Here is a 26,771-nt window from a genome sequence, read left to right as displayed (position 1 = left end):
CGGACCATTTTCCTTTCCACTGTTTCATGTTTGGGCTCATCTGACAGAAGGACACAATGATGAATGAGATCTGGCTTGCTAATAGCCTGATAGCACTGACATGACATGAGGTATGTCATTCACCTTCACTCTCACATATTGTAGTCTGTCTTCTACAGATCTGATTTTTATTAGCCAATCCAACAGAATCAAATCACTTGTCATCAGTTCTAGTTCTCTTAATCTCACCTCAATAAATCATAGATCAGAAACGGTGAAATAAAATATATTAAAGTAAAATGGCATGAAACATTTAATCAACCCACACACAACCCAAGGAGCCAAACAACATTCATAGTGCCATGTATAGTTCATGAAAAACACAAAAAAACCCTTTCATTCATAAAGTAACAAAAAACAAACAAAAAAATAAAACACAGAAATGCAAACAAGCTGTGTGATAACAGAGACTACACAATTTTCTTTAATTAGTCAGAAATACAATACGACTGCAACTAGTAAGTACTTTCTTCACCAGGTAATCATTTTCTTGATTAAATGATTAACCGTTCGGCAGTCTATAAAATATCAATAAATCAGTGAAACCTGCCGGTCATAAATTCCCTGATCTTCAAATGTCTTGTTTTGGCTGACCAATGCACCACAATCCATATTCAGTTTATAGTGATAAAAAAAAAAATCAATCAATCAATCAATCAATCAATCAATCAATCAATGGCCCACAGATTTGATGACTTCATGCATTAATATAAAAAATCCCGACAGTGAATACATCATAAACAAATGTTCAAACACTACCTGCCAACTGAGACAAAGAGGCAAAACAACCAAGAACATTTAAAGCCTCTGCTGACCTTGGTCTGTTCAAAAATATTTTGTGGTGATGTTACTGAATTTAGGCATCTCGTTATACGTCTCTAAAAATAGGCATCCATACACCGGTGGCAAAGACAGGCCGGCTCAACTGCAAAGACTAATTTAGAGCGAAACACTGACAAGAGCACTTATGAATATTGGAAAATTTATAAAGGCCTACAAGCAAATGCTTTGAGGGCTTTGTGTTGTGCATGATTTCTATAACTGTGGTACGAGTAATGATGTTATCAGTCCGTTTTGTCTTTACTTTTTAAGGCTATTTCTGTTTAAACATATTAATAAAAAATAATATATTTTGTGTTTTTCCACAGAAAAGCATCTCATGTGAGGAATTTATAGTTTTGAACTTGACCTTGACTTTGAATGACCATTCCCTGCAGTGGTTCAGACTAATGGGCTGCAAAGCAGTCACTCATCTGGAATACAAAATAAGCAGAAATTAATGTAATGCAGGATGAGATTTCTGCTCAAGGTGAAATCCACGGGGTCAACACCATCGTGACATCACACCAGGAGGAAACTATAGTTGGATTAAGATACTTAAACTCTTCATTCAGCAATTCATAATTAGCGAAAATCAAACATATAAATGTCACCACCGCAACAACAGGTGTAAGAGATGAAAATACAGCACGCTTGTGGGCTAACTTGGCTCGTTTACTATATCACGTGAACGTTGCTGTGACCTTTAATATCTTGCCGAACTCTATCTGCCACTTCAATAGGTGCTTGATAGTCTATATGGGTAAAAAAAGAGCGATTAGTCAAATATTTGTATTGAACTGCCAAGTCTGAGTTTGGTATAGACCTACATGCTGTAGTAGTTCAAGCTTGAAAACTAACCCTGCTACTGTGATGCTCCTTCCATTTGAATGACTGGCATAATTTAAATATTTCTTCACCTTACAGTCGGTTACTACGCAGATTGTACGTAAGCAGCACAATGTAACATTCTCTCATTAGCAAAGCAATGTTGTGGCTCATTTTCTATGCAATGTCACAAGCTTTTCCACAGCACACCTGGAATAATATAAAGCACTTTGTACTTTCCTGCCGTCTGCTCATCCTCATCGCTCTAAGGAGGTTTAGGTGCGGGGGCTGAATCAAAGGCGGAGAGGATGGATTGATATTCCAGTCAGACCATGGGGCTGTTGCTAGAGGCTCCTTTCAAGCCTAATGTGAATGGCCCTCTGAAGCCAGTTTGCAGTTCCCTATTAAACGAAAAACCCACATCAGAGTGTGCGGGCGAGGCTGCTAAACCACCGGCTGGCCCGGAGTCAAACAAGGTTACGCAGTCTGGAGAAGTTAAACGCCCTGGAAAAATTGTCTTTTGATGGATCCCGGTCGTTTCATAACATCCATGATCAAGATAAAGTTTTATACATTCATTTGTGATGACAGGCAAGAGATGAACAGAGACATTAACACTCGGAGGATTAAACCAATAAGGGATGGCATGAGACTAGAACAGGCCAGGATGATGAGAAATAGCAGGGCACAGCGTGAAATTGAACTGTGGTATAATGAAAATCTGTGGTGAACTGGACAGGTGTGTTGATGAGTGACTGGAATTAGCTAACTTACCCTTCCAAACCTTCCAACCTAACCCTATCCGTAAGACTTAAGGGATAAAGAAATTATTGCACTGAAATTCATGATGTGTTGAGTGGATATGTATTAATTTAACATATTGTTAAATAAATACATTGTGTATCTTAGAAACTGTATCACCCTTTATATCATAGAGCAATTCTCAAAAGGACTTCATTTTAGTGTTCGACAGACACAAAATTCAATCACAAAACAAAATCAAACAATACAGCAAACAAGCATTTTTTCTTTTTTCCTTGGTAAAACAATTAAAAGGTGCCCCTGTGGCTCAGAGACAGTGACCATGAACCGCATCGTCCCCAATTCAAAATCCGGTCTGGAAGGGTTTGTTGCATCTCTCTCCCTTGTTTCTTGTCATCTCTCTAGAATAGGTATCTCATAAAATAAATGAAGCCCAAAAAAAACTATTAAAAATAGATGAGGTAAACATGTTGGGTCTGTACTTGAAATTCTAAGCTACAATACAGGGCACCATCGATATTAGACCCGGACAGTGTCTGCACAGGGCATGCTATATAGGCAGCACGTAGTATCTGACTCCAAGACCATGAAAGAAAATTAACAATGGTTAAATTAGAAAGTAAGTAAGTACCTGAGAACTTGTCTAAAAATCCTGTCTTTGGGATGATATGAACATCATATCAATAGCCCATGAGTCGAAGTCTAAATGGATTTAGGTGGGTTGAATAAAAAGTTTCTATACCCCACTACTACAACAACCCTTCATTCATGAGTCTTTCTTTCTCAAGTAGTTATCTGTCTATAACCATGGCAAACCATGGCCAATATGGAAAATTGCTGCTAATGATTATTGTCATTAGATTATCGGAAAACAATTTTCTTTGTTAATCAGTTAATGATAGAATACCAGCAAACAATATGACATTACATCTTGAAATGTGTTGTTTTGTCCAGCCAACAAAAAACCCAAAAATACACAGTTCACTTTTATCACCGACAACCAGGAAATATTTGAGAAGCCAGGAACAGTGAATTTAAATAAATTACTTACACATTTAATCCATTAACAAAACAGTTGATTAATTTTCTGACAATCAGTCGACTGTCAGAAAATTAACATGCCTTGTCCCAAGGGGTTTTAAATCAAGTGTTTATGCAAGAACAGCAAGTGGAAAAAATTAGAGCTAGGTCACAGCTTCACATCGTCATGTATAGATAGCAGGTTACTACATGCAAGAGAAATCTTTGATCACCCACCAGGAGAGCTGAGGGTGCAAAAGACAGTGGGACAGAATAGTGAAATGGGCAATAATTAATGCAATGTCAATGAAATGAAAACATACAATCTTTGGTTATCGTGTTGGAGGGATGTGACTTTGGCCAGTGCAAGTCTGTGTTAAAGCTAGACCACTGCCAGTGAGCCACATTACCGGCCTGTCTCCGGGAGAAAAAAAATAAACCGACAACCACAAACTCGCAGCAGTGCCGAGCACAGCCCACACACTCAGACACATTCAGTCACACTGATACAGACAGCAGACAGACAGTCAGTGTGAGGAGGCAACAACCAGGAGGCAGCCCTTCACTGGGCTCCAACAGCAGGCTGCTGTATCTGTGCTGCCTGTACTACAGTGGGAGAGGACTGTGTCTGTGCTGAGCAAGATGCTGCAGGGGCTAAAGAAGAAGGTTTAAATTTGAGTTTAAAGGGTTACAAAGAATTTTCTAATTCAGGTAGTTTCAGCTAACTAATCGAGATGTACTGTATTGATATACTGTATCGTATCACAAAATTGTAACACAGCTGTATAGACCAGAAAAGGCTACATTTAAGGTTAGAGTTGGAACTATTAATCCTTTAGTCTATAAAAAGGCACAAAATAATTTAAATCCATTGCAATTACCTGAAGCTCAAGAAGACATTTAAACTGCTCGTTTTGTCCAAAACTCAAACACATCTAGTTTACTAGCACATAAGACAATGAAACAGCAGCAAATCATTACAACTGTGAAGCTGGAACGAGGAAATGTTTCACGTTTTTGCTTGACATGGATGAAGAATTGCACAAGGACTTTATATGTGCTTGGGCTGTTCAGTGGAGTGGGTCAGTTCTGTATAAATCATTAAATTGAGTGAAATTACACTGACTTCAGTAACTCCAAAAACTCTACTACTTATTATTGCCAATTGATGCAATAATATTGCCGTTGAAACTCAGAGTTACGTCAACTTTACTGCCAAGTGTATCTGCATATACTCTGGCTCTGGGAGAGTATCTTTGAGACACTACTGAGCGTAAATGAACAAACAAAGTCTTGCATTTATAAAAGTGATAAAATAATTATAAGATGTCATTAAGTAAGACTAAAAACATTTTAAAGCTGTTGTGAACACATTTAATCAAGCAGTGATGGCCTGTTAGCTGCAACTTAGTAAGTGTTATTACTTTAAAGCCAAACACAAATCAGAATTAAAATTCATATACACACACATACAGTGGGACCTCACTGTATATCCTTGTGTTTGTCCACTTTAAGAGAAGAGACTAGCCAGGCAAGCTCGAGAATTCACTATCCAAGTGGATAACAAATTTAACAGACTTAAATTTTGTCAAGGGAGAGAATGCTAAAACGGCTGATAGCCAGTGGAGCTCATACAAAACAGGTGAAAAAACATATTCATAGAAGATCCAGTCCATAGGGCACCACAAACGAGAAGTTCAGATAGACTTAAAAGAAGCAGAGCACAGACACTATTAAAAATTTAATACCTTGAAAAATGAAGCATTCTAGAAAAATGGATGTGGGTTTTTTTTTGGTGGTGCAGCAGCTGTGCTGGTTATCTCAGAGGGATTTATTCTTGAGAGAGAAGGATGTTGTGACATCGCCACAGGTCAAACAGAAAAGGATGAACATCAGACTGAAGGCGCAGAAGGTGGTGAAATGCAGAATAAACACAAAGAAATTCGAATAAAAAAAAATAAATAAAAAAAAAAACACCTGTTGACCTGACCCAGAGGACGCATGTTCCCTTCCTCAAGTACATTAACTCTGAGCCTGCAAGGCACAAGGAGATCAGGCAAGCAGAACAAATAAAATGAGCCACTACACTCCACACTGCCACACATTTTCTTTCCCTCTCTCTCTCTGGTGAGTTCGACCTTTACTGTATGGATGTGCCATGCATCATCAGATGTTGCATAATGTCTTGGAGGCTTGGGAGAAAACTAAAAAATCTCAAAGCAACTGAGGTAAACAAACATTAGTCATCGAGTCTATGTCGTGTGTTCTTCCAAGCAGCATAAGCCCTTACACAACAGTCAACATGTTTCCCTCTGTGAGTGGGTGCAGCAGGAGAGAGAGAGAGAGAGAGAGAGAGAGAGAGAGAGAGAGAGAGAGAGATAGATATGATGCAGGTGATATAGTACAGCTTATTTCTGAACTTAACCGTGGAGGATGGCGGAGGCCACAGGTGCAGGCTGATGAATGCTTTATTGCATTGTGTATTTCATAAATTAAGTGGGACATGCAGTTAGGCTGTGAGATATTAACTGTCTATGCCAAAAGATCCCACATTCTTTCTGTTAAAAAGAACAAAAAAAAATACAGTAGGTTTACAGGCCAGTCAGGCTGATTTTACTTCATTGGTTCAGCAATTATCCACAAAAGGCTCATAACAACATTGTGAACTGACTGAAACACAGACAGCTCAAACTCAAAACACCATCTACATCTTAAATTGTATTTGAGTTGATACACCTGGAGAGGAAAAAACACAAACTAACTCAGATATGAAGCTCAGCCCAAAAACAACGCTGGATTTTTACTTTGTGAAAAACACCCACGTAGCAGAGACGGAGCCAATGGAGACCAGGGGTCTTGCTTTTCCATCTTCAACAGCTGGAGTCTTGACAGCTGACAGAGGTGTGAGGTCAGTGCAACAAGGAACCTGCAGACTGACAGCACTCAGTTAATGAGACATGCTGTTCAGGAGGAGTTTTTTTTTTTTTTCTAACCAGACCACTGCAAATTTGCTTCAATGGGAAAAGCAGGACCCTGACTCATCATGGGTCTGGGTATAACGTCAAGAGGAGGATACTTACATAGAATCAAGGACCGTTACAGATGACCGAACCCAGAGTCAGGAGAAGATAAAGAGTCTCGTCATCAGACTTATGCTTTTGGCTGCAGATAGTCAACACTGTCTGGGATCAAGAGTTTTGCCTGCTACACATGAGCAATCACTTTTGTTTGTGTGTTTCATTGTGTAGGTTAAAACTTATCCAGAAACTAACAACAAGCCTGAGACTTTGATGTAGATAATGTCTCTTAATAAGCTTTTACCAAACCAGAATCTTGACATTGCATTGAGCATTAGCCAGAAACACACAATGGGAAAATTGAAATCAGAAAATGTCTAGATATTGCACAAGAGCCAGTTGAGGTGGTTCAGGCAGCTGATTAGAATACCTCATGGGCACCTTGCTTTGGAGGTTTTCCAGACAGGTCTAACTGGAAGGAGACCCGGGGACAGACCAAGAAATCGCCAGTGGGATTACATATCCCATCTGGTCTGGGAATACCTCGGGATCACTCGGGAGGAGCTGGAAAATCTTGCTGGGGAGAGGGATGTCTTGAATGTCTCGGCTCCTTCACTTACCACAGTTTTTTTTAGATTGTGAAAAACACCACACAGCGGTTAACCTTCAAACTCAAGTATGTGCTAAACTCTCCTCCAAAACTCTCTCAAACGAGTCAGCACTCAAACCAATTATAGCAGCAGCTTTTTTAATAAACTCGTTAATCCTGTCTCTATCATTGGCAGTAATGCTGTTACCACAAAATACAACCGCATAAAACAGGGCACTGGACAGTTTACTGATGAAACCATGAATTAGTTACTTTCATTTGATTGCGTGAGGTCCACAGCAGCAGTCAAAATAAAAAAAAAAAAAGATATTTGATAGATAGATAGGACATTTGACTACTTGGGATCCAATTTCAAAGTCATATTCATGTGAGGAAATTGCAGCAGCAAAGTCGTCCTCCACAGTGCAAGATAAGAACAGATCACCCAACAAAATAAGTGTTATAATGCATATCAACGACTGTGATTTCATAGCGCATTGGCCCTGAAATCTATTCACTTCACTATTTACATTCACAAGGAAGTCAATTCTCTTGGCTGTTTAGTATTCAGTACAAACGCTATACCTTTATCTCACCCGCTGTGATTAGGTTTGAGCTCCATGAAAAGATTGCAATCTCAACAAAGTATCCAGATAACTACTTTCAGGTCTCTATTCAAATGCAATCTCAAAAAGGGTATTTCAACCTGAAATCTTCTCTCAGGTAAGAAAAGTCCCCCTTCCACCCCCCACAGCACCACCGCTATCCGGTCCCTTGGGGGTAGCCGGGTGATGCCCTGGGGGTCGAGATATCAATCTCACGAGGGGAAACTTTATTCATCTTAGGCCCTAATCTATTAACAGATATGATAAACGAGCAAAGGATATTAGATATTCTAGGAAGGACAAAGACAAATTAACACCATCTAATTTCCTTTTGCAATTTCCATGTTACCAGTTTGTAAATCTGGATATGCTATTTAATAAGCGTATATTCTGCAAATGTTGGGCTTATTCGAACAGGCCTTACATTACTTAATGTTATATTTTCCAGAACTGAAAAAAATAATTACTCCTATTTAAAATGTCTCCTGTTTTGGAGAATGATGATGATTTTAGTTGGACAAATGTAAAATGGAACAAAATGTTTTGTGGCTGTAACATCAAGGGATATATTCAGGTGGAAAAAACATATTTAATCAAGACAATATTGTGTAAATGAAGACAAGTTGACAGCAGCTAATAAATTCTTGTTGAAGCTCTACATATAATTGCATTGAGTGCAGTGCCCAGGTGAATTAAATACATTTAATCAAACTTATCATATTAAATTAATCATTTTACTGAGTTTCAGTCCTGAGGATTCATCATCAAGATCAATAAATAAATGTGGCTTAAAAAGGCCAATTTTACAATTAAATGAGGTTTGCAAATCCTGGAATAAAAACATGAAACATAAAAAAAAAAAAGTTTCACTTTGAGTTTTTTGACTTGTTAAGCCCACTTTCTGTGGAAATTGCAAATTTCAAACTCTAACACTCATTCCTATAATCCTAGCGACGAATAAATGAATTTCTACCTCACACAGATTCTCCGTGGAAATTGCCAGTACTGTTGTCTTCAGCGAGCAAGAAAATTACCAGAAATCCCAGTCTTGACTTGATTCCTAAGTCCCTGAAAGGAATATGCAGATCTGCCAAATACACTCTCTGGCTAACTTACCAGTGTACATCACCGTCAGAGAGAAACTTCATCTATATGTATTTGAGATTGCTAAACCTTTTCTTGCTGTGTATATCTAATGTGCAGTATCCACAAGCCCCAGATCCTATTAAAACTATTATACAAGTGCACTACACTGAGAAAACAAACTTAATTCCCTTGTTGGCACACATTGGTAAGTTGATACAAGAGCTTATTTGACAGCCAGTAAAGGTTTGCCAATAACAAAAAAGGGAAACGTGAGCAGCATTAGAATTGGGTGTGCAGATCTGCATGTGCAGGACTTGTAGGTACAGAACTCATTCACATCCCCCTCTTTTTTTCTATACTATTATGGTTTTAAAGCCTAGGACTAAAAATCACATCATTTTTAGCACACCGTGGACAAAGACACAATAAAATTGGATAATAGGATTTCATGAAAAGTATTACTGTGATATATTGCAATGAGGCTGGGAGTTGCCAAGGACATCAGGCTATGATTGGATTTTGATACTATGGGTATCTTGGATATTACTATGGAAGATTCAAAATGCCTAAATAAAAATAGATAAAACAAGGAAAGAAAGTAAAAAAAAAAAAGTACATCGTTATGTGCATTTCCTTTTTATGTATGCATTTACTGTGTCAAAATTACATTACAAAGTACAGTTGTATGCAAAAATTTAGGAACCCCTTGGAGAAATGATATATTTTGGGATTTTTGTAATGAAAAGTAGTAAATACATCTTATATATTTAAAAAAAAAAAAAAAAAAATGAGCCTGGCTCTCACAGTCCCCTGACCTGAACATAATTGAAATCTGAGATCTGTTTTAAATATATAAATAGAAACCAAAAATAATGGCACAGGCAGTTTTCCACACAGTAGCAGGAATCCCCCAAGAAATTTCAATGTGAAGGGCAATCTGTCATGGCTGCCATCAGCTTGTTTCAGCCATGATAAGCTTCACAAGGTTTATGCCCCCAAGCTGTGACTTGTCAGTTTTCATTTTGGTATTAATGATGCATCTCCAAAATAACAAAAAAAAACAAAACAAAAAAAAAAAAGATCCCTTACATCTCTACACCTCCTCATAAAAACTAATGACACCTACTTTGCATTTAGTTTTGGCAGGTCTATGCAGTCCTCTGCTGGAAAAACATTGAAATGTAATATACCTCTTCCCTTAGTTTTTTTGTGTGGAGATTTGATGTAAACCTGGCATGTAAAATCTACTTATTAAAAGACAAGAAGGTAAATATTTATCTTTTTAATATACTGTATGTTTTTCATTTCATTGTCACAGCGAATGCAAGCATAAAAAGGAAATGCATAAAATAATTAGTTTTGCATTTCACTTTATTTCTTTGGTTGATTTGTTTTTATGTAGGCATTTTGAATCTTCCATAATTTTCTGCAGGTGCTGTAGCAACAGTACGTGAATGGCCTGGCTCATGCCAAGAAATCAACCAGTTAGATTGAAGTACAATCTAGAAAGATAAACCAAGTATTATTGCAACCTAGGGACAAAACACATGGTACACGCAATTAACTGTAGAACAGGCACCACCGACTGAGCTCAAGTTTTATTAAATTGAGGGAAATTCCGAAAATAAATTATCTGGTTGTTCCAATGTACAAATTCTGTAATACAAAAAGGGACCTTTGTAAGATAATTGGACAAGTGGAGGAAGCTCAAGAGAATGAATGATCCAAAATGGTGGGGAAATGGCGGCATGAATGTCTAAGTGTCAGAGATGAAAAACAGCAGCCTAGCAACAGACAAAAGCCGTCATACAACTCCGGCCTGTGACTGAAATATCCCCAAAAGGAATCTCTGGTCGATATGCCATGCAGTGGAGGGTTGTGCTGCCATGAATTAATGAGCCAGATTCCAGTTTTCCTCTTTTAATGTCCCGTACAACAGAGATATGACTGTATGGGGAGCAGATGGCCACCGTACAACACAATAGAGCAGTCAGAAACCAGACATAGTTCCAGTGACTTCATTGCTAGAGTATCATCAACATGAAGCCCAAAGGTTGAGGGTGGGGGGTGGCGGTGGGGGGGTGGAGGAGGATCTTTCATGAAGGTTCTTAGAGGAATGGGTAGCACAGGGTTAGATCAGAGATAACCCAACCATTCATACCAAGAATTTTACAAAACACAAAAACACCAAGATATCAGTGTTGGCAGAAGAAGACGTGTGACAAAAACACAAGAACTGTCCAAAGCTTCACCCCCTCCATGTACTTTGATCATTTGTGAATGTGCAGTGCCGAGATTTCCGACTGATCTTGGCCCGAGCAGAACATCAAATTAATTTGACTCCGACCTCCCACAGACCTGACATTAGGGCACAAGTGCAGGCCTAATAGGAGGGCTTAACAGTTATTCAGAGAATAAAAGCTCTGCTGTCTTCAGACTGTGAACAGCACAGAAACTACAACAGGATTGCAAAAAATATACCCATCTCAACTAGAGTAGTCAAGAAAAAGGGATAGAATTATCAAAAATGCACTTTGTTCTTGGTATTATAGAACAAATTACAGCAAAGATAAAATCTATCAAATCATGTCCTTTCCTATACCTACCAGCTCATGCAATAATGACTTGCAGCAGCAGTGTATTGTAGTGCTTTACTCCACTGTCATTTATTCACATGAACCTACTTATAGTTCACAGTGTATTCACACAGACGGACAAAGGCGTGGGAAGGCATTCGCTGTCAATTGAAGCATAATACACACAAAGGCGCTGGCAGCAGAGATTCATGGTCAAAGCACAATGTATGAGTTTGACCAATCAATGATACCCAGTACTACAAACTACACCAGTACAGTTCCTAGGCTACCAGGAGTGTTAAACACAAAGCCTGGACTTTTTGGGGACCAGGACCGACATTTAGAGCCTGATCAAAATAAAAGTAAAGGTCCTCAGTTCCTAAAAAGGTTCCTTGGAAAAGGTACTGCATTGAAAAGGGACGACATGAAAATCAGAATCGGGGACAAGGCTCAACCTTGGTGGAGTCCAAAGTCCACCACAAATGTATTTGATATTATAAGAGATTATAAGAACTCAGACACAGCAGATTTTTACAATTTCTACATCCCCAGAACACATCTGGGACATGGTCTTAAGAGTCACAATACATTTAGAGAATGGCTGGATGAACTCCAAATGTCCCTCCAGTACTTTTCCCAAGAGTAAAGATCTGGTCCATTCCTTCACAGGCAAGTGCCCCTTGCCCTCTCCTGAATCAGAGGTTTAAAAAAATGTCAGGAGCCAACTTGCGGACCAGTTTTCAAGGGCAGGGGTCAGAGCGTTAAGGCCCCTGCTTTTGCCTTCCAACTTTATGTTGCATGGTGGCAACCATAGATAGAGGCCCAGCTACCAGGCACTCGCTTCCTTTTGCCCTGCCTTAGGCTTGACTCCAGGAGGAGGCCTGTTTCCCTAATCTGGGCAAGACTGCACCTTACACAAGATGCCAGCACAAGCATCTTTCAATTGCTCTTGCTCTAGCCCACCACCTGGGACGAATCTGCCTTGGAAGACTCTACAAAGAACTGTTGCCCTAGAAAACAAATGTTCCAGGGAGGTAACTGGGACATTACTAACCCACGAATTTCATTTATAGAAACAATATTTACAATTTTTGGATCTATATTTGTATATATGTTTGTGAAAATCAGGAATGGATTTCGACTGGGTCACACCAGTGGAAGAAATGGAGAGAAAGAAAAGCAGGTTGGAAAGGGAAAAAAGCCTTTGTTCACATTACCTTTCGTGATGCATGAATGTCGAAGAAGGGTTTATGCCGGACACTGAAGGGCTCCTTGGTTTTGTCAATTTGTCCAGTCTTCATTTTCTCCATCCGGGGAGAAATGATCTCCTTTTCTATGCATAACAGCCGGATATTGAAATCACACTGGCCAACAGGCTGTCCCTGAAACACAAAGAAACAAACTCATTTCTTAATATACCCTGGGAATGATACTCATTTAGACATGCATGTATGAAAATTACATGCACAGTTTGCTAAAGGAAAGGTCGTCGTTATCAATATTAATACAGTAAAAATAAAAATAATAGTCTCGAGAAGGGTCTTTCTTCAATATTAAACTGTTAGCATATATCCAACATACATACTAAAATAAATCTCTTTTGGCAGATTAATGAGTTGCCAATTCACTGCCATGGCAACACTGTGAATCTAACTTGTTGTATGGTAGAGGACTAACACTTTTGTGAGTCTGAAGAAGACTGGCATCTTCAAAAGTAGACGAATAGACATCTACACCAAAGAAAGTAATCGGCAGATTAATCCATAATGAAAACAACTGTTGTTTACAGCTCTAGTCTTTTTAATGAGGCCATAGATAAAGAAAGTTTTGTACTGGACTACTACTACGATTTTCTTGTCCTCCATATAATTGAACGGATATCTATTTGAATGTTTCAACAAAAACTGAAAATTATAGGTATGATAAAAGACTTAATGGCAGAACTGTTGTGTTGGATTGCATTAGACTATACAGGTGTACCTAAAAAAGTGGAGTGTATTTTGATAATTACTTAAACACAATAATTTTTTTAGATAACAGTAAATGCATACCAACCGAAAAATGCCTTTATTTATTTATTTATTTATTTTCATTTTACCTCTATTGTATACAGGTTTTGATACAATACGGTACTGATGAGATCTGTGAACGTCATCTTGGGCTTTGGGAAATTGTGGACTTTAATGTTTTTAACTATTTACTGTACTGTATGGACCAAACAATTAATCAATTAGTCAAAAATAATCAACAGATTATTAATGGAGGATCCAAACTATTTTTTGCTGCTGCCCTAACTAGCACGATAAAAGCTTGACATCCACAGTAACATCTAGTGTCTGCCTGTAGCTCTCACTTTTATACACCACAGGTGAGCAGTACAGTAAGCCATGGACAATAAGACCTTGACATCAGTTGAGCTCATGGGAATATCAACACCAAAAGTACACAGTACAGTGGAATCAGTTTTTCTTTGTTACCCCCCACCCCACCCCACCCCACCCCCACCCCATTGGCCAACCACACACAGTTGTTCTACACAGATGAACACAGTGACCTCAGCCATCACTGCATCTCAAACAGACAGGGCCACTAAGGTAGAGCAGAGGTGCCGCCAAAACCATCTGGTAGAGCACTGCGACTGCAGCAGAGCAAAAACACAACACTACTTGAGTTCCTGCCCCAGGCTATTAATAAAGACGCTTAGAAGAAAATTAGAGCAGCCAAGTAACACAGCCAAACATGACTGTATGACTACTTTAAAGTGTTAAATGGTGCAGAGGAGTGGTGATGAAACCACCCTGGTACAGCACGGTCATACCACCACATATCTCCGCTGCTCAGTTGACAAAGTTATTAAACATAATGACTCACAGATTCCACTTTTGTCAGCACAAAAAAAGAAAATCACTGACAGAAGAAGAAGAAGAAAAAAAAAAAGTGAGTTCTGAAAATCTGCCAGATGGACTAAATGTATGACAACAATTTGACATTTAATATTTCTCACAAGTTATCAGAGAGAAAAAAGCAGCTCAAACTCTGCAAAGAAGTTGACATTTCTTTATTGCAGAGAGAGAGAGAGAGAGAGAGAGAGAGAGAGAGAGAGAGAGAGAGAGAAAAGAAGCAGTTTCATACGTTTCTCTACTCTGATCAGTGTGGTTACAAAGAAAAACTTCAATGGTATGAATATAGACTTTGACTCTAATATTCTATTACAAAAGGACGGGGGGAAAACAGCATAAAAACATGAGAAAGTGATTCCTCAGTCTATGGGAAGCTTTAAGGCCCTTAAATTAATCTGCCAATTATTTTACCGATTGATCATTTTGGTTATAAACTGTCAGAAAATAGTAAAAAATGCCTGTTATATTTTCCCTCAGACCATGGTGATGTCTTCAAATGTCCAACACAAAGATATTCAGTTTACTTGTCATAGAAGACAGAGAAAAGCATCAAATTCTCACATTTGAGAAGCTGGAACCGGCAAATGTTTTGGATTGGTTTTAAAAAAAAAATGACTAACACAAATTAATCAATGAGTAACTGTTGCAGCTTCACTGTAAACCTGTCTTCACAGCTGTGTGGCTTAAACTGGAAGAGGAACCAGACGAAGCTTTGTCAGCTTGTCTTGGCAAATTCCAACATTTTTTCGTCTAAACTTTTTGTTCATTATTGTGTGTTGTTTTTACTCCTTTCAAATGCTGAAATAAAATAAGGCTCAAAAATATAGGGTGAAACATTTCCACCTTTATTGCTCCTTCAACCAGCGGGTTATGGATCAATATTTCCTGATCTCTATCGAGAGGCATTGAGCAGGAAGGTGCAACTTGGGGGCATTTGTATTCTGCGTCGCTACTGTTTGGTAAAGGCCACTTCTCTAGAGCTTTCTGAGGAATTACTGGAGATGGGGGCAGGAAAAAGATTTTTGTTCAAAGTGAATGAGGAGGTGGATGACCAATAATTAGTTAAGATTAGATGCAATTATAAGACTGCACTGTCTTGTGAGTCATACAGATATTCAGCAAAAAAGAAAAGAATATCAGAGTATTCTTTTAAGCACGTAGTCTTATATGAGCAAGTACAATAAAAAAACCTTATGGATACACCCTCAAACAATTACTTTCCATATACAACCATACAACAACAAAAACACAATCATGACTGTTTCAATATGGTGTGAAGGATGAGTTTTGCTTTTAATTAGAAGATATGACTATTTTAAAATTCACACCAATCATGAGTCTTTAAATCAGGGAAAATATCAAATGCTGTTTGGAAACCAACTGCAACTACTATCCTTGTTACACAATTAAGACGACATGTAGTTGTTGTGAATCCAGGGCTGCTCCTGCATCTTAACCCATCTGACCATTGTAAAATTTATGGATGAAACAATTAGGCAATCTGAAGGAAATTAATTTAGTAAGTATTTTGATAAACAATTGAACTTTTAGGTCATTTTAAAAGCACACATGCTAAATGTTTTCTGGTTAGATGATCAAATCTGTTGATTTGCTGTTTTTCTCTATTTTACATGAGTGTAAATTGAAAATCTTTGGGTTTTGGATGATAAACTGAGGCTCTGAGGGCAGTTTTCACCTACTTTGACATTGTTTTCACACAAAAAAAAAAAGATTGTTGATTAATCAAGAAAACCATTAGAAAAACAATTGAAAATGAAAATAAACGTTAATTACAGACCTACAAAAATGTATTGTCAAACGCCTTACATAGTTAGTGGTTCAAAACAGTGGAAAAATAAATATTGGTGATCTTTTATGACTCTATTGTGATCCCCATGTTGCACTGTGTCTGCTGGATGTTGGCGACTGTTTGCTAATAACTTAATAATGGAGCAATACACTATGACTGTGTCTCTGTGAGTCTGTCTGACTTATGTAATGCAGCCCTAACAACTCTATAAGGGCAATTTATCAACTACAAATTAGGTCATGGGCAAACTAAAGTTTCAGCTACTATTTAATCATTACTTCGAGGACTTGTTTTTCTTTTACGGGGACTTCAGAAACCACGCTGCATTCTCCTGGAGCAACAGCTGGTATCATGTCCCACACACTCTGCACCATCTGTCAGCTGTGTCATCAGGACAGAACAAGATGTAAGCGTGGATGATTCAAGGCATGTGCTGTCCCCATGCCTGTTCCACAGGAAAACACAGCAGATATGAATCTTGTTAATCCAACGTTACAGGGAATTAAGACCAATTATATCCGTGAAATCACCCTGAGTTTTTTTTTTTTTTTTTTGCAGTGGTTCCAGGTGCCTCTGTGAATACCGTAAACTCAAACTTGTGCCATTTATTTGCTGGTGCCGCTCTACATTCACTTAACTGTCATTACCGTAGGTTTTGTACACAATTTTTGTCACAAAACAGTAATAAATAGCCAATTTCAGTCTTTAAAGAACTTTGATCAGCTCTGACAGGTTGTGCCTTTAGAGAGTACCCTCAAAATACTACAGATGTTCTGCAAATCTGAAATTTAACAAAACAGTTTTTTGATGTCTTACAGACAAACTGATCGATCGATTCATCAAGAATATTAATTGATGATGGAAATATTCGATAGCTGCAGCCCTAATTTTTAAGCTAAAATGTCAAACATTTACTGGTTCCAGGTTCACAAGTGTAAATATTTGCTTATCTTTAGGTTTTGGATTGTTGGTGGAAAATAACAAGCAATTTCAGTATTTCAACGTGGGCTTTAGTAACGGGCATTTCCTACCGTTTCATGACATTTTAAAGCAAAACAAACACTTAATCAAAAATATAATTAAGCAAATTGATTGATAATGAAACATAGTTACAGCCCTAAACACCTCAGTTAGTTTAGGAGAGAAATACATCCTTCAATTCAGTGAATTGAACATTAGTCACTTGTGGATTTAAAGCAACCTGCGATCAGTAACAACAAATGGATGGAGTTTATATACCTTAAATATTATCAAATAAAACATGACATAAACCAAAAAGATTGCACTTATTCAAACAAGATACAGTTCAGTGCATCACATAACCCCCTTTGAGGGAAAATGAACAGAGTGCATAAAGAATCTATATATAAACACAGACTAAATGTTTAACAACCGAGAGCCGCAGGATCAGAAGCTGGAGAGGCTGAAGGACGAAACTCAAGAACACAGCAACAACAGTAGCAGCACTGGGAATACTGTTGAAAGCTTTGTGACTATCTTGGATAATTTGGGATAAATGGCATTATACACTGGTGACAAAATCAGTGTTGGGACCAGTCAACAGAAGCTTAATGTGCAGCTTCCCTGGGGATATTTCTAACAAAAACATTTGAGGCTTTTAAGCTGTTTTGGCCTAAAACTGTTTATAGCCACACATTCTGCTTATCTGTCTGCATCACAGAACCACAAGCAATATTTTCAACAAATATCAGAAGCAGCCTTTTTTTTTTTAATCCATCAGTTATTGCTAGCATGCCGTTTATATTGTGATTTGGATGGGAAATGCATTCAATTTAAGAATTTCTCCATATTTTTCCAGTGGTGTTTAGTCAGATCAATACATGAACACATTTTCCAAAGACAATTAATAAAAAACGTTTCCAGGATATTCAGGTTTTACATTCAAATTCCAAATAATGTGAGCAACCTTACCCACAGAGGAGCCTCCAGTTCCTACAACTTTATTTCACCATCTTAAGAGCTGGAGATCCATCTCTGTCTTTGGGTGACTAAAGTATAAATGTAGACTGACAGGTCGTAGGTAACAATTTATGACGATAATCTCCCTAGTTATACTGTTACAGCCCTGAGGCCTACTGTTCCTGCTCCTCTATGAGTCACTTTAAAGCGAGACAGCATTAAAAAAAAAAAAAATTGCAAAGACCTGTCTGATCGCTGTTTTCTACTACAAAAATTTAGATTCATGACTATTTTTATTTCAAATAATTTATTATCCTCATATCATTAACCAAGTAAAGCAATGTGGGAAAAGGGAATAACATGCTTTGGGTGAACTGTGCTAAATAAAAGGCAGTGGAAGTGGTAGGGGTTCCCAGTAGATAACCAAGTAAATTAGTATTCAACAGAGTCCTGCAGTGAATTTTCAAGCTATTTGGTTCTGAAACGGAGAGCATTACTGCCTCCACAGCTACATTTTTACTATAATTATTCCCATAATAACCAATTATTTCCTTAATCGATGTCCACATGTTCAACCACATGCTCAACATGGAAATGAAGGAGGAGACTGATGTCATCGTCACAGGCAAAATGCAGATGAAAGTCCCACCAGTGATTGTGATTTATGAGTAAATTAACGTGACTGAGGTGAACTGTAAAGTCACTGTTAGCCACTGCTAGAGGAAAAATCTCAAAACCTCAGCACCAGGACTAGTGTTAATCCACTCTATACATCCTCCTTTTATCTGCTCAAGTAAAAGTCACTACCACCATAGGGGTAGAGTAGAGTAGTTTATGTACTGCAGGAGCACAAACTTCAAAAGGTTAGGTAAGGGATAACAGCAAACTGCTGGTGTGTGACCGCAGAGGAGCAACAGCATCATTAGAGTGATGCTGCCGTTTGGTTCGAGAGGAGTGATGCGGCCCAGTGACTATTCTTAGGGTGGAAAGTCCTGCAGAGCTACAGATTGTACCTGCAAACCATCTCCTCAAGCAGAAGTAAATGGAGCTGACGTAGGTAAAACAGTCCATCCCTTCACAGATAATGGTTTCTGCTGTGAATTTTATGAGCACTCCTTCGTGCTCGGCTATTAATCTGATTGGGCCAATTATCTTGTCTAATTCTGCACCTAAAGCGAGATTATTTTGGCAAGATGAAAGATAAGGTCAATCAAAGTGTCAGTAGACGGTGATGTCAAACTCAAACCTCCACAGTTTTATTATTCCAAGATAACAGCTTTCTACGGGAACTTGAAAATTAAGGACATATGTAATTGTTGTTGTGTTTTCATCACATCTCGTCAGTTCCCCCACAGTGGGGGAGCTGACAGTGACTGACAAGCACCAACAACTTTTCAGGAAAACAAAAATGCCATTTTTAACACTTTGAAGGGAGAGCAGAAATAGAAATGTCCCTCCATGTCTCAGGGTGACAGTCAGAGTCAATCAGTTACATGCTTGGAGAGATGCTGTACACCTCAGCACGCTGATATAAAAACTCGCTGTAGGATGACTAATAACTGTCTTGACATAACTCATTTATATTCATCAAAAGCCACAGAACTAAGTAAAGTCTGACCCTTCACGTACAGCTAAATTACCCATTGCAGAGCGAGGACACACACTTCTCATTACACTTTAATCCCAAACATACCACTATTGTGTTTCGCCCAACTTTACAAACAAGGAAGATGTCACGTTAGTCCATGGGCCTAGCAGGTGGTGTCTACTCCCTCCTGCTGCATTTCCATCCTCCGTCTCAGGATGGAACTTCGGTGCCAGGGAGCGGCCCACCACGGATAATGGAAGAGGCTAATAATGGCCAGCAAGGATCAATACAACAGCGCTTTAGTGATGGCTCACTGGGAGCCATGTGGAGCTGCTAACCTCTGCACCATCTTACAAAGGCGTTCCCCTCACCACTGGAGCCTTTATCGAGCCGCTTGCTTGTGTGGTCCTCTGATCGCTGGAGAAAAGGATGTGACACACAAACATAATGGCCAAAGTAACCCCCCCCCCCCCCCCCCCCCCCCCCCCCCCCCTCCCGCTTCATCCCGAGGTATTCATCAAGTTTTTATAAAAAGGAGAGTGGAGGCTTGCTAGGGGGCAAACTCATTTGTCGCTGTGTCTGCCTGCCATTAGCAGCACGGGATGAATTAATATACAGTTCGGACGAGTGTTAACAGTTAACAGCCTTGTAATGTTGTCCTCGGGCTGTTCCCAGAAAAATAGAGAGAGAGTCAAAATAATGTAAGAGGAGAAATATGCTCTTACACATATAAGAGAGAACATTTTACACACACAGATGCACGAGGGCAATTACTGTGGTCAAACTATAATGCACAGTAATGGACTGATTATAAGGTTCACATCAACCCAATATATTGACTCCGACGAATGAATGTTAAGTTCTAAGAGATTATCAAAAGAAAAAAAGGTAGCCACAAGTGCAAAAACTTAGTTCATAAATATTCAGTATGGCTCACATGCAGTTCAGCCCCGTGTTGTGGTTAAGGTCAGGCTATAGTAAATCCCAGTGTGTGACAAGGTGTGGGGTCAGGCAAAGTCATGCTCTTCCCCTCCAGCATGCAGACTGACAAAGCACCACCATTCCTGTGCAAATACTGCAGAGCCTGGATGAACACCGTTCTGCTGGCTGCTACCGTGCGGCCTTGAAGGAACCCAACCGGGAACTTGATTTTTCATGTTTGAGGATTATCAAATCCCAATCCACGTTCATGCTTGCGTGCACTTTTTTCTTTCCCCCAGAAGCACAGCCCAGCACCTTGCTCTGATTATATGCAACCAACTGCTGAAAGACTACGACCACAAAATGACAATTTTTCTCTGTTGAACCTTGATAGACCGTAAGTAAAAAGCAAAAGGCAGAGGGACCTGCTGATAGACCCGATTTGCTGTTTGTTTATTGTGTCTGAGATCTTGATCTGGCACATCTTCAGGAGTGACAGGTGATAGAACAGACAACACATTTTTAAATGGCTGGGGGTACTCACATTGAATTTGATGATGTCGTATATCAAATAGCGGGGGACAGGCTGACCATTCACCTTGTCGATGATCATCTCCTGCAGAGATAAAGACAGGAGTCGTGTCAGGAGAAGGTGTGGAGAAAAAAAGAGACAAAGAGACACATAGTCAAAGAGATAAAGATTTATGATGGAGTTGAGGAAGATGTACAAAAAAATATAGAAAGAAAAGTCCTGAATGTGGGTAGTCTGAAAGTCACAGCAAGTTAAAAATGAAGCCTGTTTGAGAGTAGTTATGCAGGATGAGACAGTCAGGGTGGGAACACTCTCAAGGGATGTATGTTCAGAGAGGGAGATGCCTGTGGCAAAGGGAAGGATAGCAGGGAATTGGGGAGGGGGGTGGGTGTGTGTGTGTGTGTGTGTGTGTGTGTAAGGACATGAAGCAGAAATAGCACTGCACATCCATTATGCAAGACCCTCAAGATGAGAGTCAGGTGCAGCGCTGGTGCAGGACACCCAACTGACACATGATTAGTTTTGAAAGAGCTGTTACACAACCACACGATGACGCGACAGCTGAGATGAGCGTGCAAACGTCACCACTGCTAAAGTATTGGTATTATAAGTGAAAGTACCGTCGCGACTCTGATGCTTTTCCTTGCATAAATTTAGAGAACTATATTTATTACCTTTCCCCTCATTAAATATTTAAGTGGCTGCACTCTGCTGCTGTAACTGACAGGTAAAGGCGCAGCAGGTAGGATGTCAGTCGAGGATTTAGCTTTGCTTTAGAACCAGAATTACCACCTTGCGGCTGCATGTCTCCACAAACCAGCCAAGTAGCAGGAAATATGGTCACAGTCTCTCTCTACTGAGTTACAGCATTGCATAATGGGCAGAAGAGTTTTTGCAGAAGATTATGATGTCACAATGAAGATGACCTTTGACCGCATGGACATAAAATGTCATTTCGTCATCATTTTATCCTATTCGACATTTGTGTTAAATTGTGTCATAATCACCGTATGAACTTGTGAGTTGTAGACAAAAACGTTTTTTGTAAGGTCACAGTGACCTTGACCTTTGACCTCCAAATTCTAATCAGTTCATCCTTGACTCCAAGTGAATGTTTGTGCCAAATCAAAGAGATTCCCTCAAGGCAGTCTTGAGCTATCACATTCAAGAGGCCAAAAATGTGTTTTGTGTGATCAAAGGTCACAGGCCAGTGACCTTTGACCTCTGACCACCAAAATCTAACCAGTTCATCCTTGGGTCCAGGTGAATGTGGCAGGGTGATCAGAATATTTTAAAAAAAAAAATCAAATGATTGATTAATTCAAACCTGTGTTATTTAAAATGAACTATGAAAAAAAAATAACAAAAACATTTTGGATCATTTGAGTCGTGCATTGTTGCAGCCCTCTTTTGGGGAAGTTGACATTTTAAATAGTGTACTGGATCAAGTTGTTGTTTTTGAGAGTGGGTTTACTCAGGCCCCAGGGACTCTGCTATAGAGTCCAAGCCAGATGAGCTTATCATAAATATTGCACCATGTTTGACTGCGTTCCTGGCACTGCTGATTAATGGGCCATTTTTATTTAATTTCCTTCACAAGGTGGCCCCAGACAGTAATTTCTCTCTACTGGACCTGTTACATTTAGACTACTGCTGTTCCATCTGTGCTCAATTTTGTAAGCGCCAACCCTGTTGAGCTGGTGTCATAATTAAGTTTTTTAACCACATTTTCTATTACAAACACATACTATATTTGTTGGACTACAAGTGTACTGTGTGTGTGTGTATATATATATATATATAGTATAACACACACACACACACACACACACACACAATATTTCCTTTAAAGCTGCTCTAACCATAACCTGTTACATTTTCAAAAAAGCCTGATCCACGCAAATATTGTTATGTGCTAAATGTGTCCGTTTTGAATGCGGACAAAAACCTGATGATGAATCCTTGAGGCAGGATCATATCCCTATGGGGAAATGTCAAATCTACAGTTTTCAGCAGGGCTGTCTTGAAGAGGAAGCCTGGGATGACCGAGGCCATGGCAGTCAACCACCACAATTAAACGATAGAGACAGTCCGAGACACCTGTTAGTCAAGTCAAACCATCAGGGACCAGTCACCTCCTGCAGTCTCTGCTTGTCTTCTGGCTTCACCGTATCCCTTATGGCCTTCCGGCTAACATGATTTTACTTCACATCTCACTAGGGATGTCACAAGAACTGATACTCCGGTACCAAATCGATGCTAAAATTAAAAAAATTTAACAGTACTTGTTTTTCTATTGTACCGTTAGTATCATAGAAGTGGTAGATACTGGAGATGTGATTCTTCTAGGATTGAGGAGGGCAATATTATAACCCCACAATCACCCTAGTCTGACATCAAACTCTAAGAGAAGAAGACGGTAACAGCAACATGTGGAATGGCATCAAGTACGGGTGCAGGAACAGGTCCACCATGATTTGTAGGGGGAAAAAAAAAGATTGGTGTATGAAGATATGTTGCATTTGACGCAAATCATCAGAGACAAGTTATAGACCAAAAGCCAGTTTGCAAACAGTGTCACAGAGCATTTCAAATCAAAGGAGGAAGCGCCTCAAACTTATCTAAGACAGCTCAAAGTTCCAGTTGTGAACTTTATATTAACAGCACGTTGTCAACATTTTCATGTCCTGATATGTTACTGCTATTGTTTGCAAACTGCGACAGCTGCCATCTGTTGCAGCAACGCTCCACACATAATGTTCACAAAAGCGTTAGCTTTAGCTTTAACGTTAGCTTGCTTAGGCTAACATAGCGACAGCTCATAATGTGAGCTGGGTGCTCACGGCATTAGTACCGTCATCATCATTCAATCTTAAAATATAACGCTGACTTTTTTAATTAATATTTTCACACCATGGCTCTGTCAGCAATTTAAACTGCTACTGTGTGTGTGTGTGTGTGTGTGTGTGTGTGTGTGTGCGTGTGCGTGTGCGTGTGCGTGTGCGTGCAACAGCCTCTGTTGGTTTTTGCTGTGGTATCGAATTTGGTGCTGAGAATCTTGGAATTTCATGGGTATTGGTACAGAAGACCAAATTTCCGGTAAGGTGACATCCCTACATCTCACAAAGGGGCCAAACATCAACACTAAACTGCCAAAGTCAGTCTGGTGGAGAGAGGAAAGGGGGTGAATGGGTGGCATACACAACACTGTAGGAAGAGTTGGAGAGAAGAAATGATGTCATTCCAGGAGGCTGCCAGCGCAATGCATCTGGTGCACTGAACTGTTATACAGACAGAGGCATCAGAGGAATACATTAATATGTCCAAAGGAAACTGCCAGGAGTTCAATCTACACTGCACATTCATCCAATATTGGACTTCCAGTTGATGAAAAGTTCATTAAATATTGTACAACACAGCATGTTAAGACAAAGACCAGCACCTTTGGGCTATAGATGAAAGATAACAGACAACACAGCTGGGCTTCTACAGGGCTCATCGTACACAGCCAAGCACAGCCACTCTGAGCTGAGAGCCAGAAGCATCAACAGATGAATAAACACGAGTCAAAACAAAGCTTGTAGCAATGTAAACACACATCAGCGCTGATACGCTGCAATTAGATGTCCTGCCTAAGTGAGGAAACTGAATTCACTGTATCCATCAGCAACTGTTAAGCCAAGAGGAAGCACAAACCTTTTTTAGATAAAACTGCTAAAAGAGCAGCAGCAAACCAAAACCAATGACAGGCAACTTATCTGTTATCTCCACGACTGGAATACCAAACACAAACAGTGCCAGATGTTTCTAATCAAATCTCGACTGCATGCAGCACATTTCCTTGCCTATGTTTTCAGTTAGGGACAGGGATGATGACTCATGAGTGTGGCACCTGCTGCTGGGGAGAGCTGGGACCCGTGTGACCTAAAGCGCACAAACATGCCAATAAAAGTCTGAGCCTGGTATTACAGGGTGAGGATAAGTCACAGACCCCCGCCGCCACCCGGGGATCTCACTGCAGAGCGTTACAGCAATACACAGACTGTAAAACATTTCATTAGTCATTTCTCCAGGACGTGGATGATCATTTTCCCGTCAGCTGTCTCTGACATTCTCTACCGTCAGACTGAGACATGCTCCTCTTTCACCTAAGGTTTTTGCAACTGATGTCAATTATCTGCAAGAGTGAGCAGCGGGGGCAGGAACAGGAATGTTACAAGGCTGGAGATGGAGGCAACATGCAATTCCAGTAAAGAGAGGACCAGGTCAACTTTTAAGATTTTCAGCCAAGTTTCAAGAAAAGTCCTGCATGGCACATTTTCAAAATAAAGTAATAGGAAGAACAGTAACTCACCCCATCCAGTAGAGTATTTGATAAGTGGACACGAGGATCCTTCCGGAAAGGAAACTCTAGGTTTGCTATGTGGAAGATCGTGTTGTCTCTGTCGATCATGAACACTTCATTTTTTCCGTTGATCAACATCATGTACCTGCAGGAGGAAAGAAGGATGAAGCATTATGTAGTTGTACTTACAAGGCAGCAAGTTGCATTTGTGCTGGTCGCTGTTATTAAAATGCTATCTGTGGGTTTGATGTTGTTTTGTGAGTCATTCACATTTATATTCAAGTAGGAATTCATTAGTGAAGATGATGCGGCATTGAGCTCTGGCCCCTTTCATTATCTTATATTTCTCCAGCCAGATTGATGAACAGAGCAGGCAACGTCTTTTGCTGAGTGACAGATTTAAAAAAAAAAAAAAAGGATTTAAAAGATTATTCTGTGAACTTTAGCGCAGTAGAACTTTAATACAGAAATTGACAGAAAATGGTCTGTTCATGTCGGATCCCATCACTCATACTAAGGAGCTTATTGAGAAAACATGTTTTCAGGTCCTTTAAATGTGGTTTTCAAACTCTGATCAACTAGAAGTTTGGATGAATATTCATTAAGGGTGTAATGTCATATTTTAGAGCGAGGTTACAAGGCTACAAGTCTCAACTTTGTTTCTTTTTGGGTTGTTTTACATAGGAAAATGTTTGCATTGATCATATTCAATGATAAATTCATGCAGTGATTTTTCCAACCCATAGCACTTTTCTACCACACAGACACACACACGTTCACACACCAATGATACACCAGAGGCAAATTTGGGGTTCAGAATCTTGCCGAAGGAGACTCTTAAATGCGGACTAGAGGAGCCAGGAATCAAACCGCCGACCTTCCAATTAGTGGACAACCCGCTCCACCTCCTGAGCCACAGCTGCTCCTTTATATGCGCTTCTTTACTGATGACTGCTTTCTTCAACATTACAAGTGGAAGCAAGATAGCGAGGCGACTCGACAGTAGCCTCATGCATTCGGCTGGTCTCCCACTACAGTAAGTTAGCTGAACTGTACAAAATCGTGTATGGAATATAAAAAAATTTAAAAAAAACTTTGTATAAATGATTCAACATCCTGATTTTTTTTTCCCTTTCAGTCACAGCTTGGTTGCTATGCTTTGTTGTTATAATCAACTGTTAGTACACTTTATTAATATATTAAGCTTTGCTCTGCTTAAGGTTCATTCTTCCACATTAACAGTCCTGCCTATCATTTTCTTAATTTGTTTATTTGGAGGATTTAATATTTTAATCATACTTTAAAGCCGAACTGCTGTAAGCGAGAGAAACAACACTTGAGATCTGGGCTCCACTCAGCACAACAAAACAACAAAGCCTCTGTGTATATATCTCTAATGTGCAAATTGGTTGTG

The 26,771-nt window shown here is 39.4% G+C and overlaps 1 protein-coding gene across 1 annotated transcript in view; it reads right to left on the bottom strand.

Moving 5' to 3' along the window:
• Window positions 1-26,771, bottom strand: part of rngtt (RNA guanylyltransferase and 5'-phosphatase) — a 93,519-nt gene that overhangs the window by 41,712 nt on the left and 25,036 nt on the right. The window contains exons 9-11 of the mRNA XM_022769099.1: window positions 25,367-25,502; window positions 21,025-21,096; window positions 12,559-12,723 (exon numbers count right to left, since the gene is read on the bottom strand). Of these exons, the coding sequence (XP_022624820.1) occupies window positions 12,559-12,723; window positions 21,025-21,096; window positions 25,367-25,502 (373 nt within the window). The remainder of the gene's footprint in view (window positions 1-12,558; window positions 12,724-21,024; window positions 21,097-25,366; window positions 25,503-26,771) is intronic.

The sequence above is a fragment of the Seriola dumerili genome, unplaced genomic scaffold, assembly GCF_002260705.1.
Source record: "Seriola dumerili isolate Sdu_G_001 unplaced genomic scaffold, Sdu_1.0 BDQW01000025.1, whole genome shotgun sequence".
Taxonomy (NCBI): Eukaryota; Metazoa; Chordata; class Actinopteri; order Carangiformes; family Carangidae; genus Seriola; species Seriola dumerili.
This window is presented reverse-complemented; position numbering and strand designations above follow the sequence as displayed.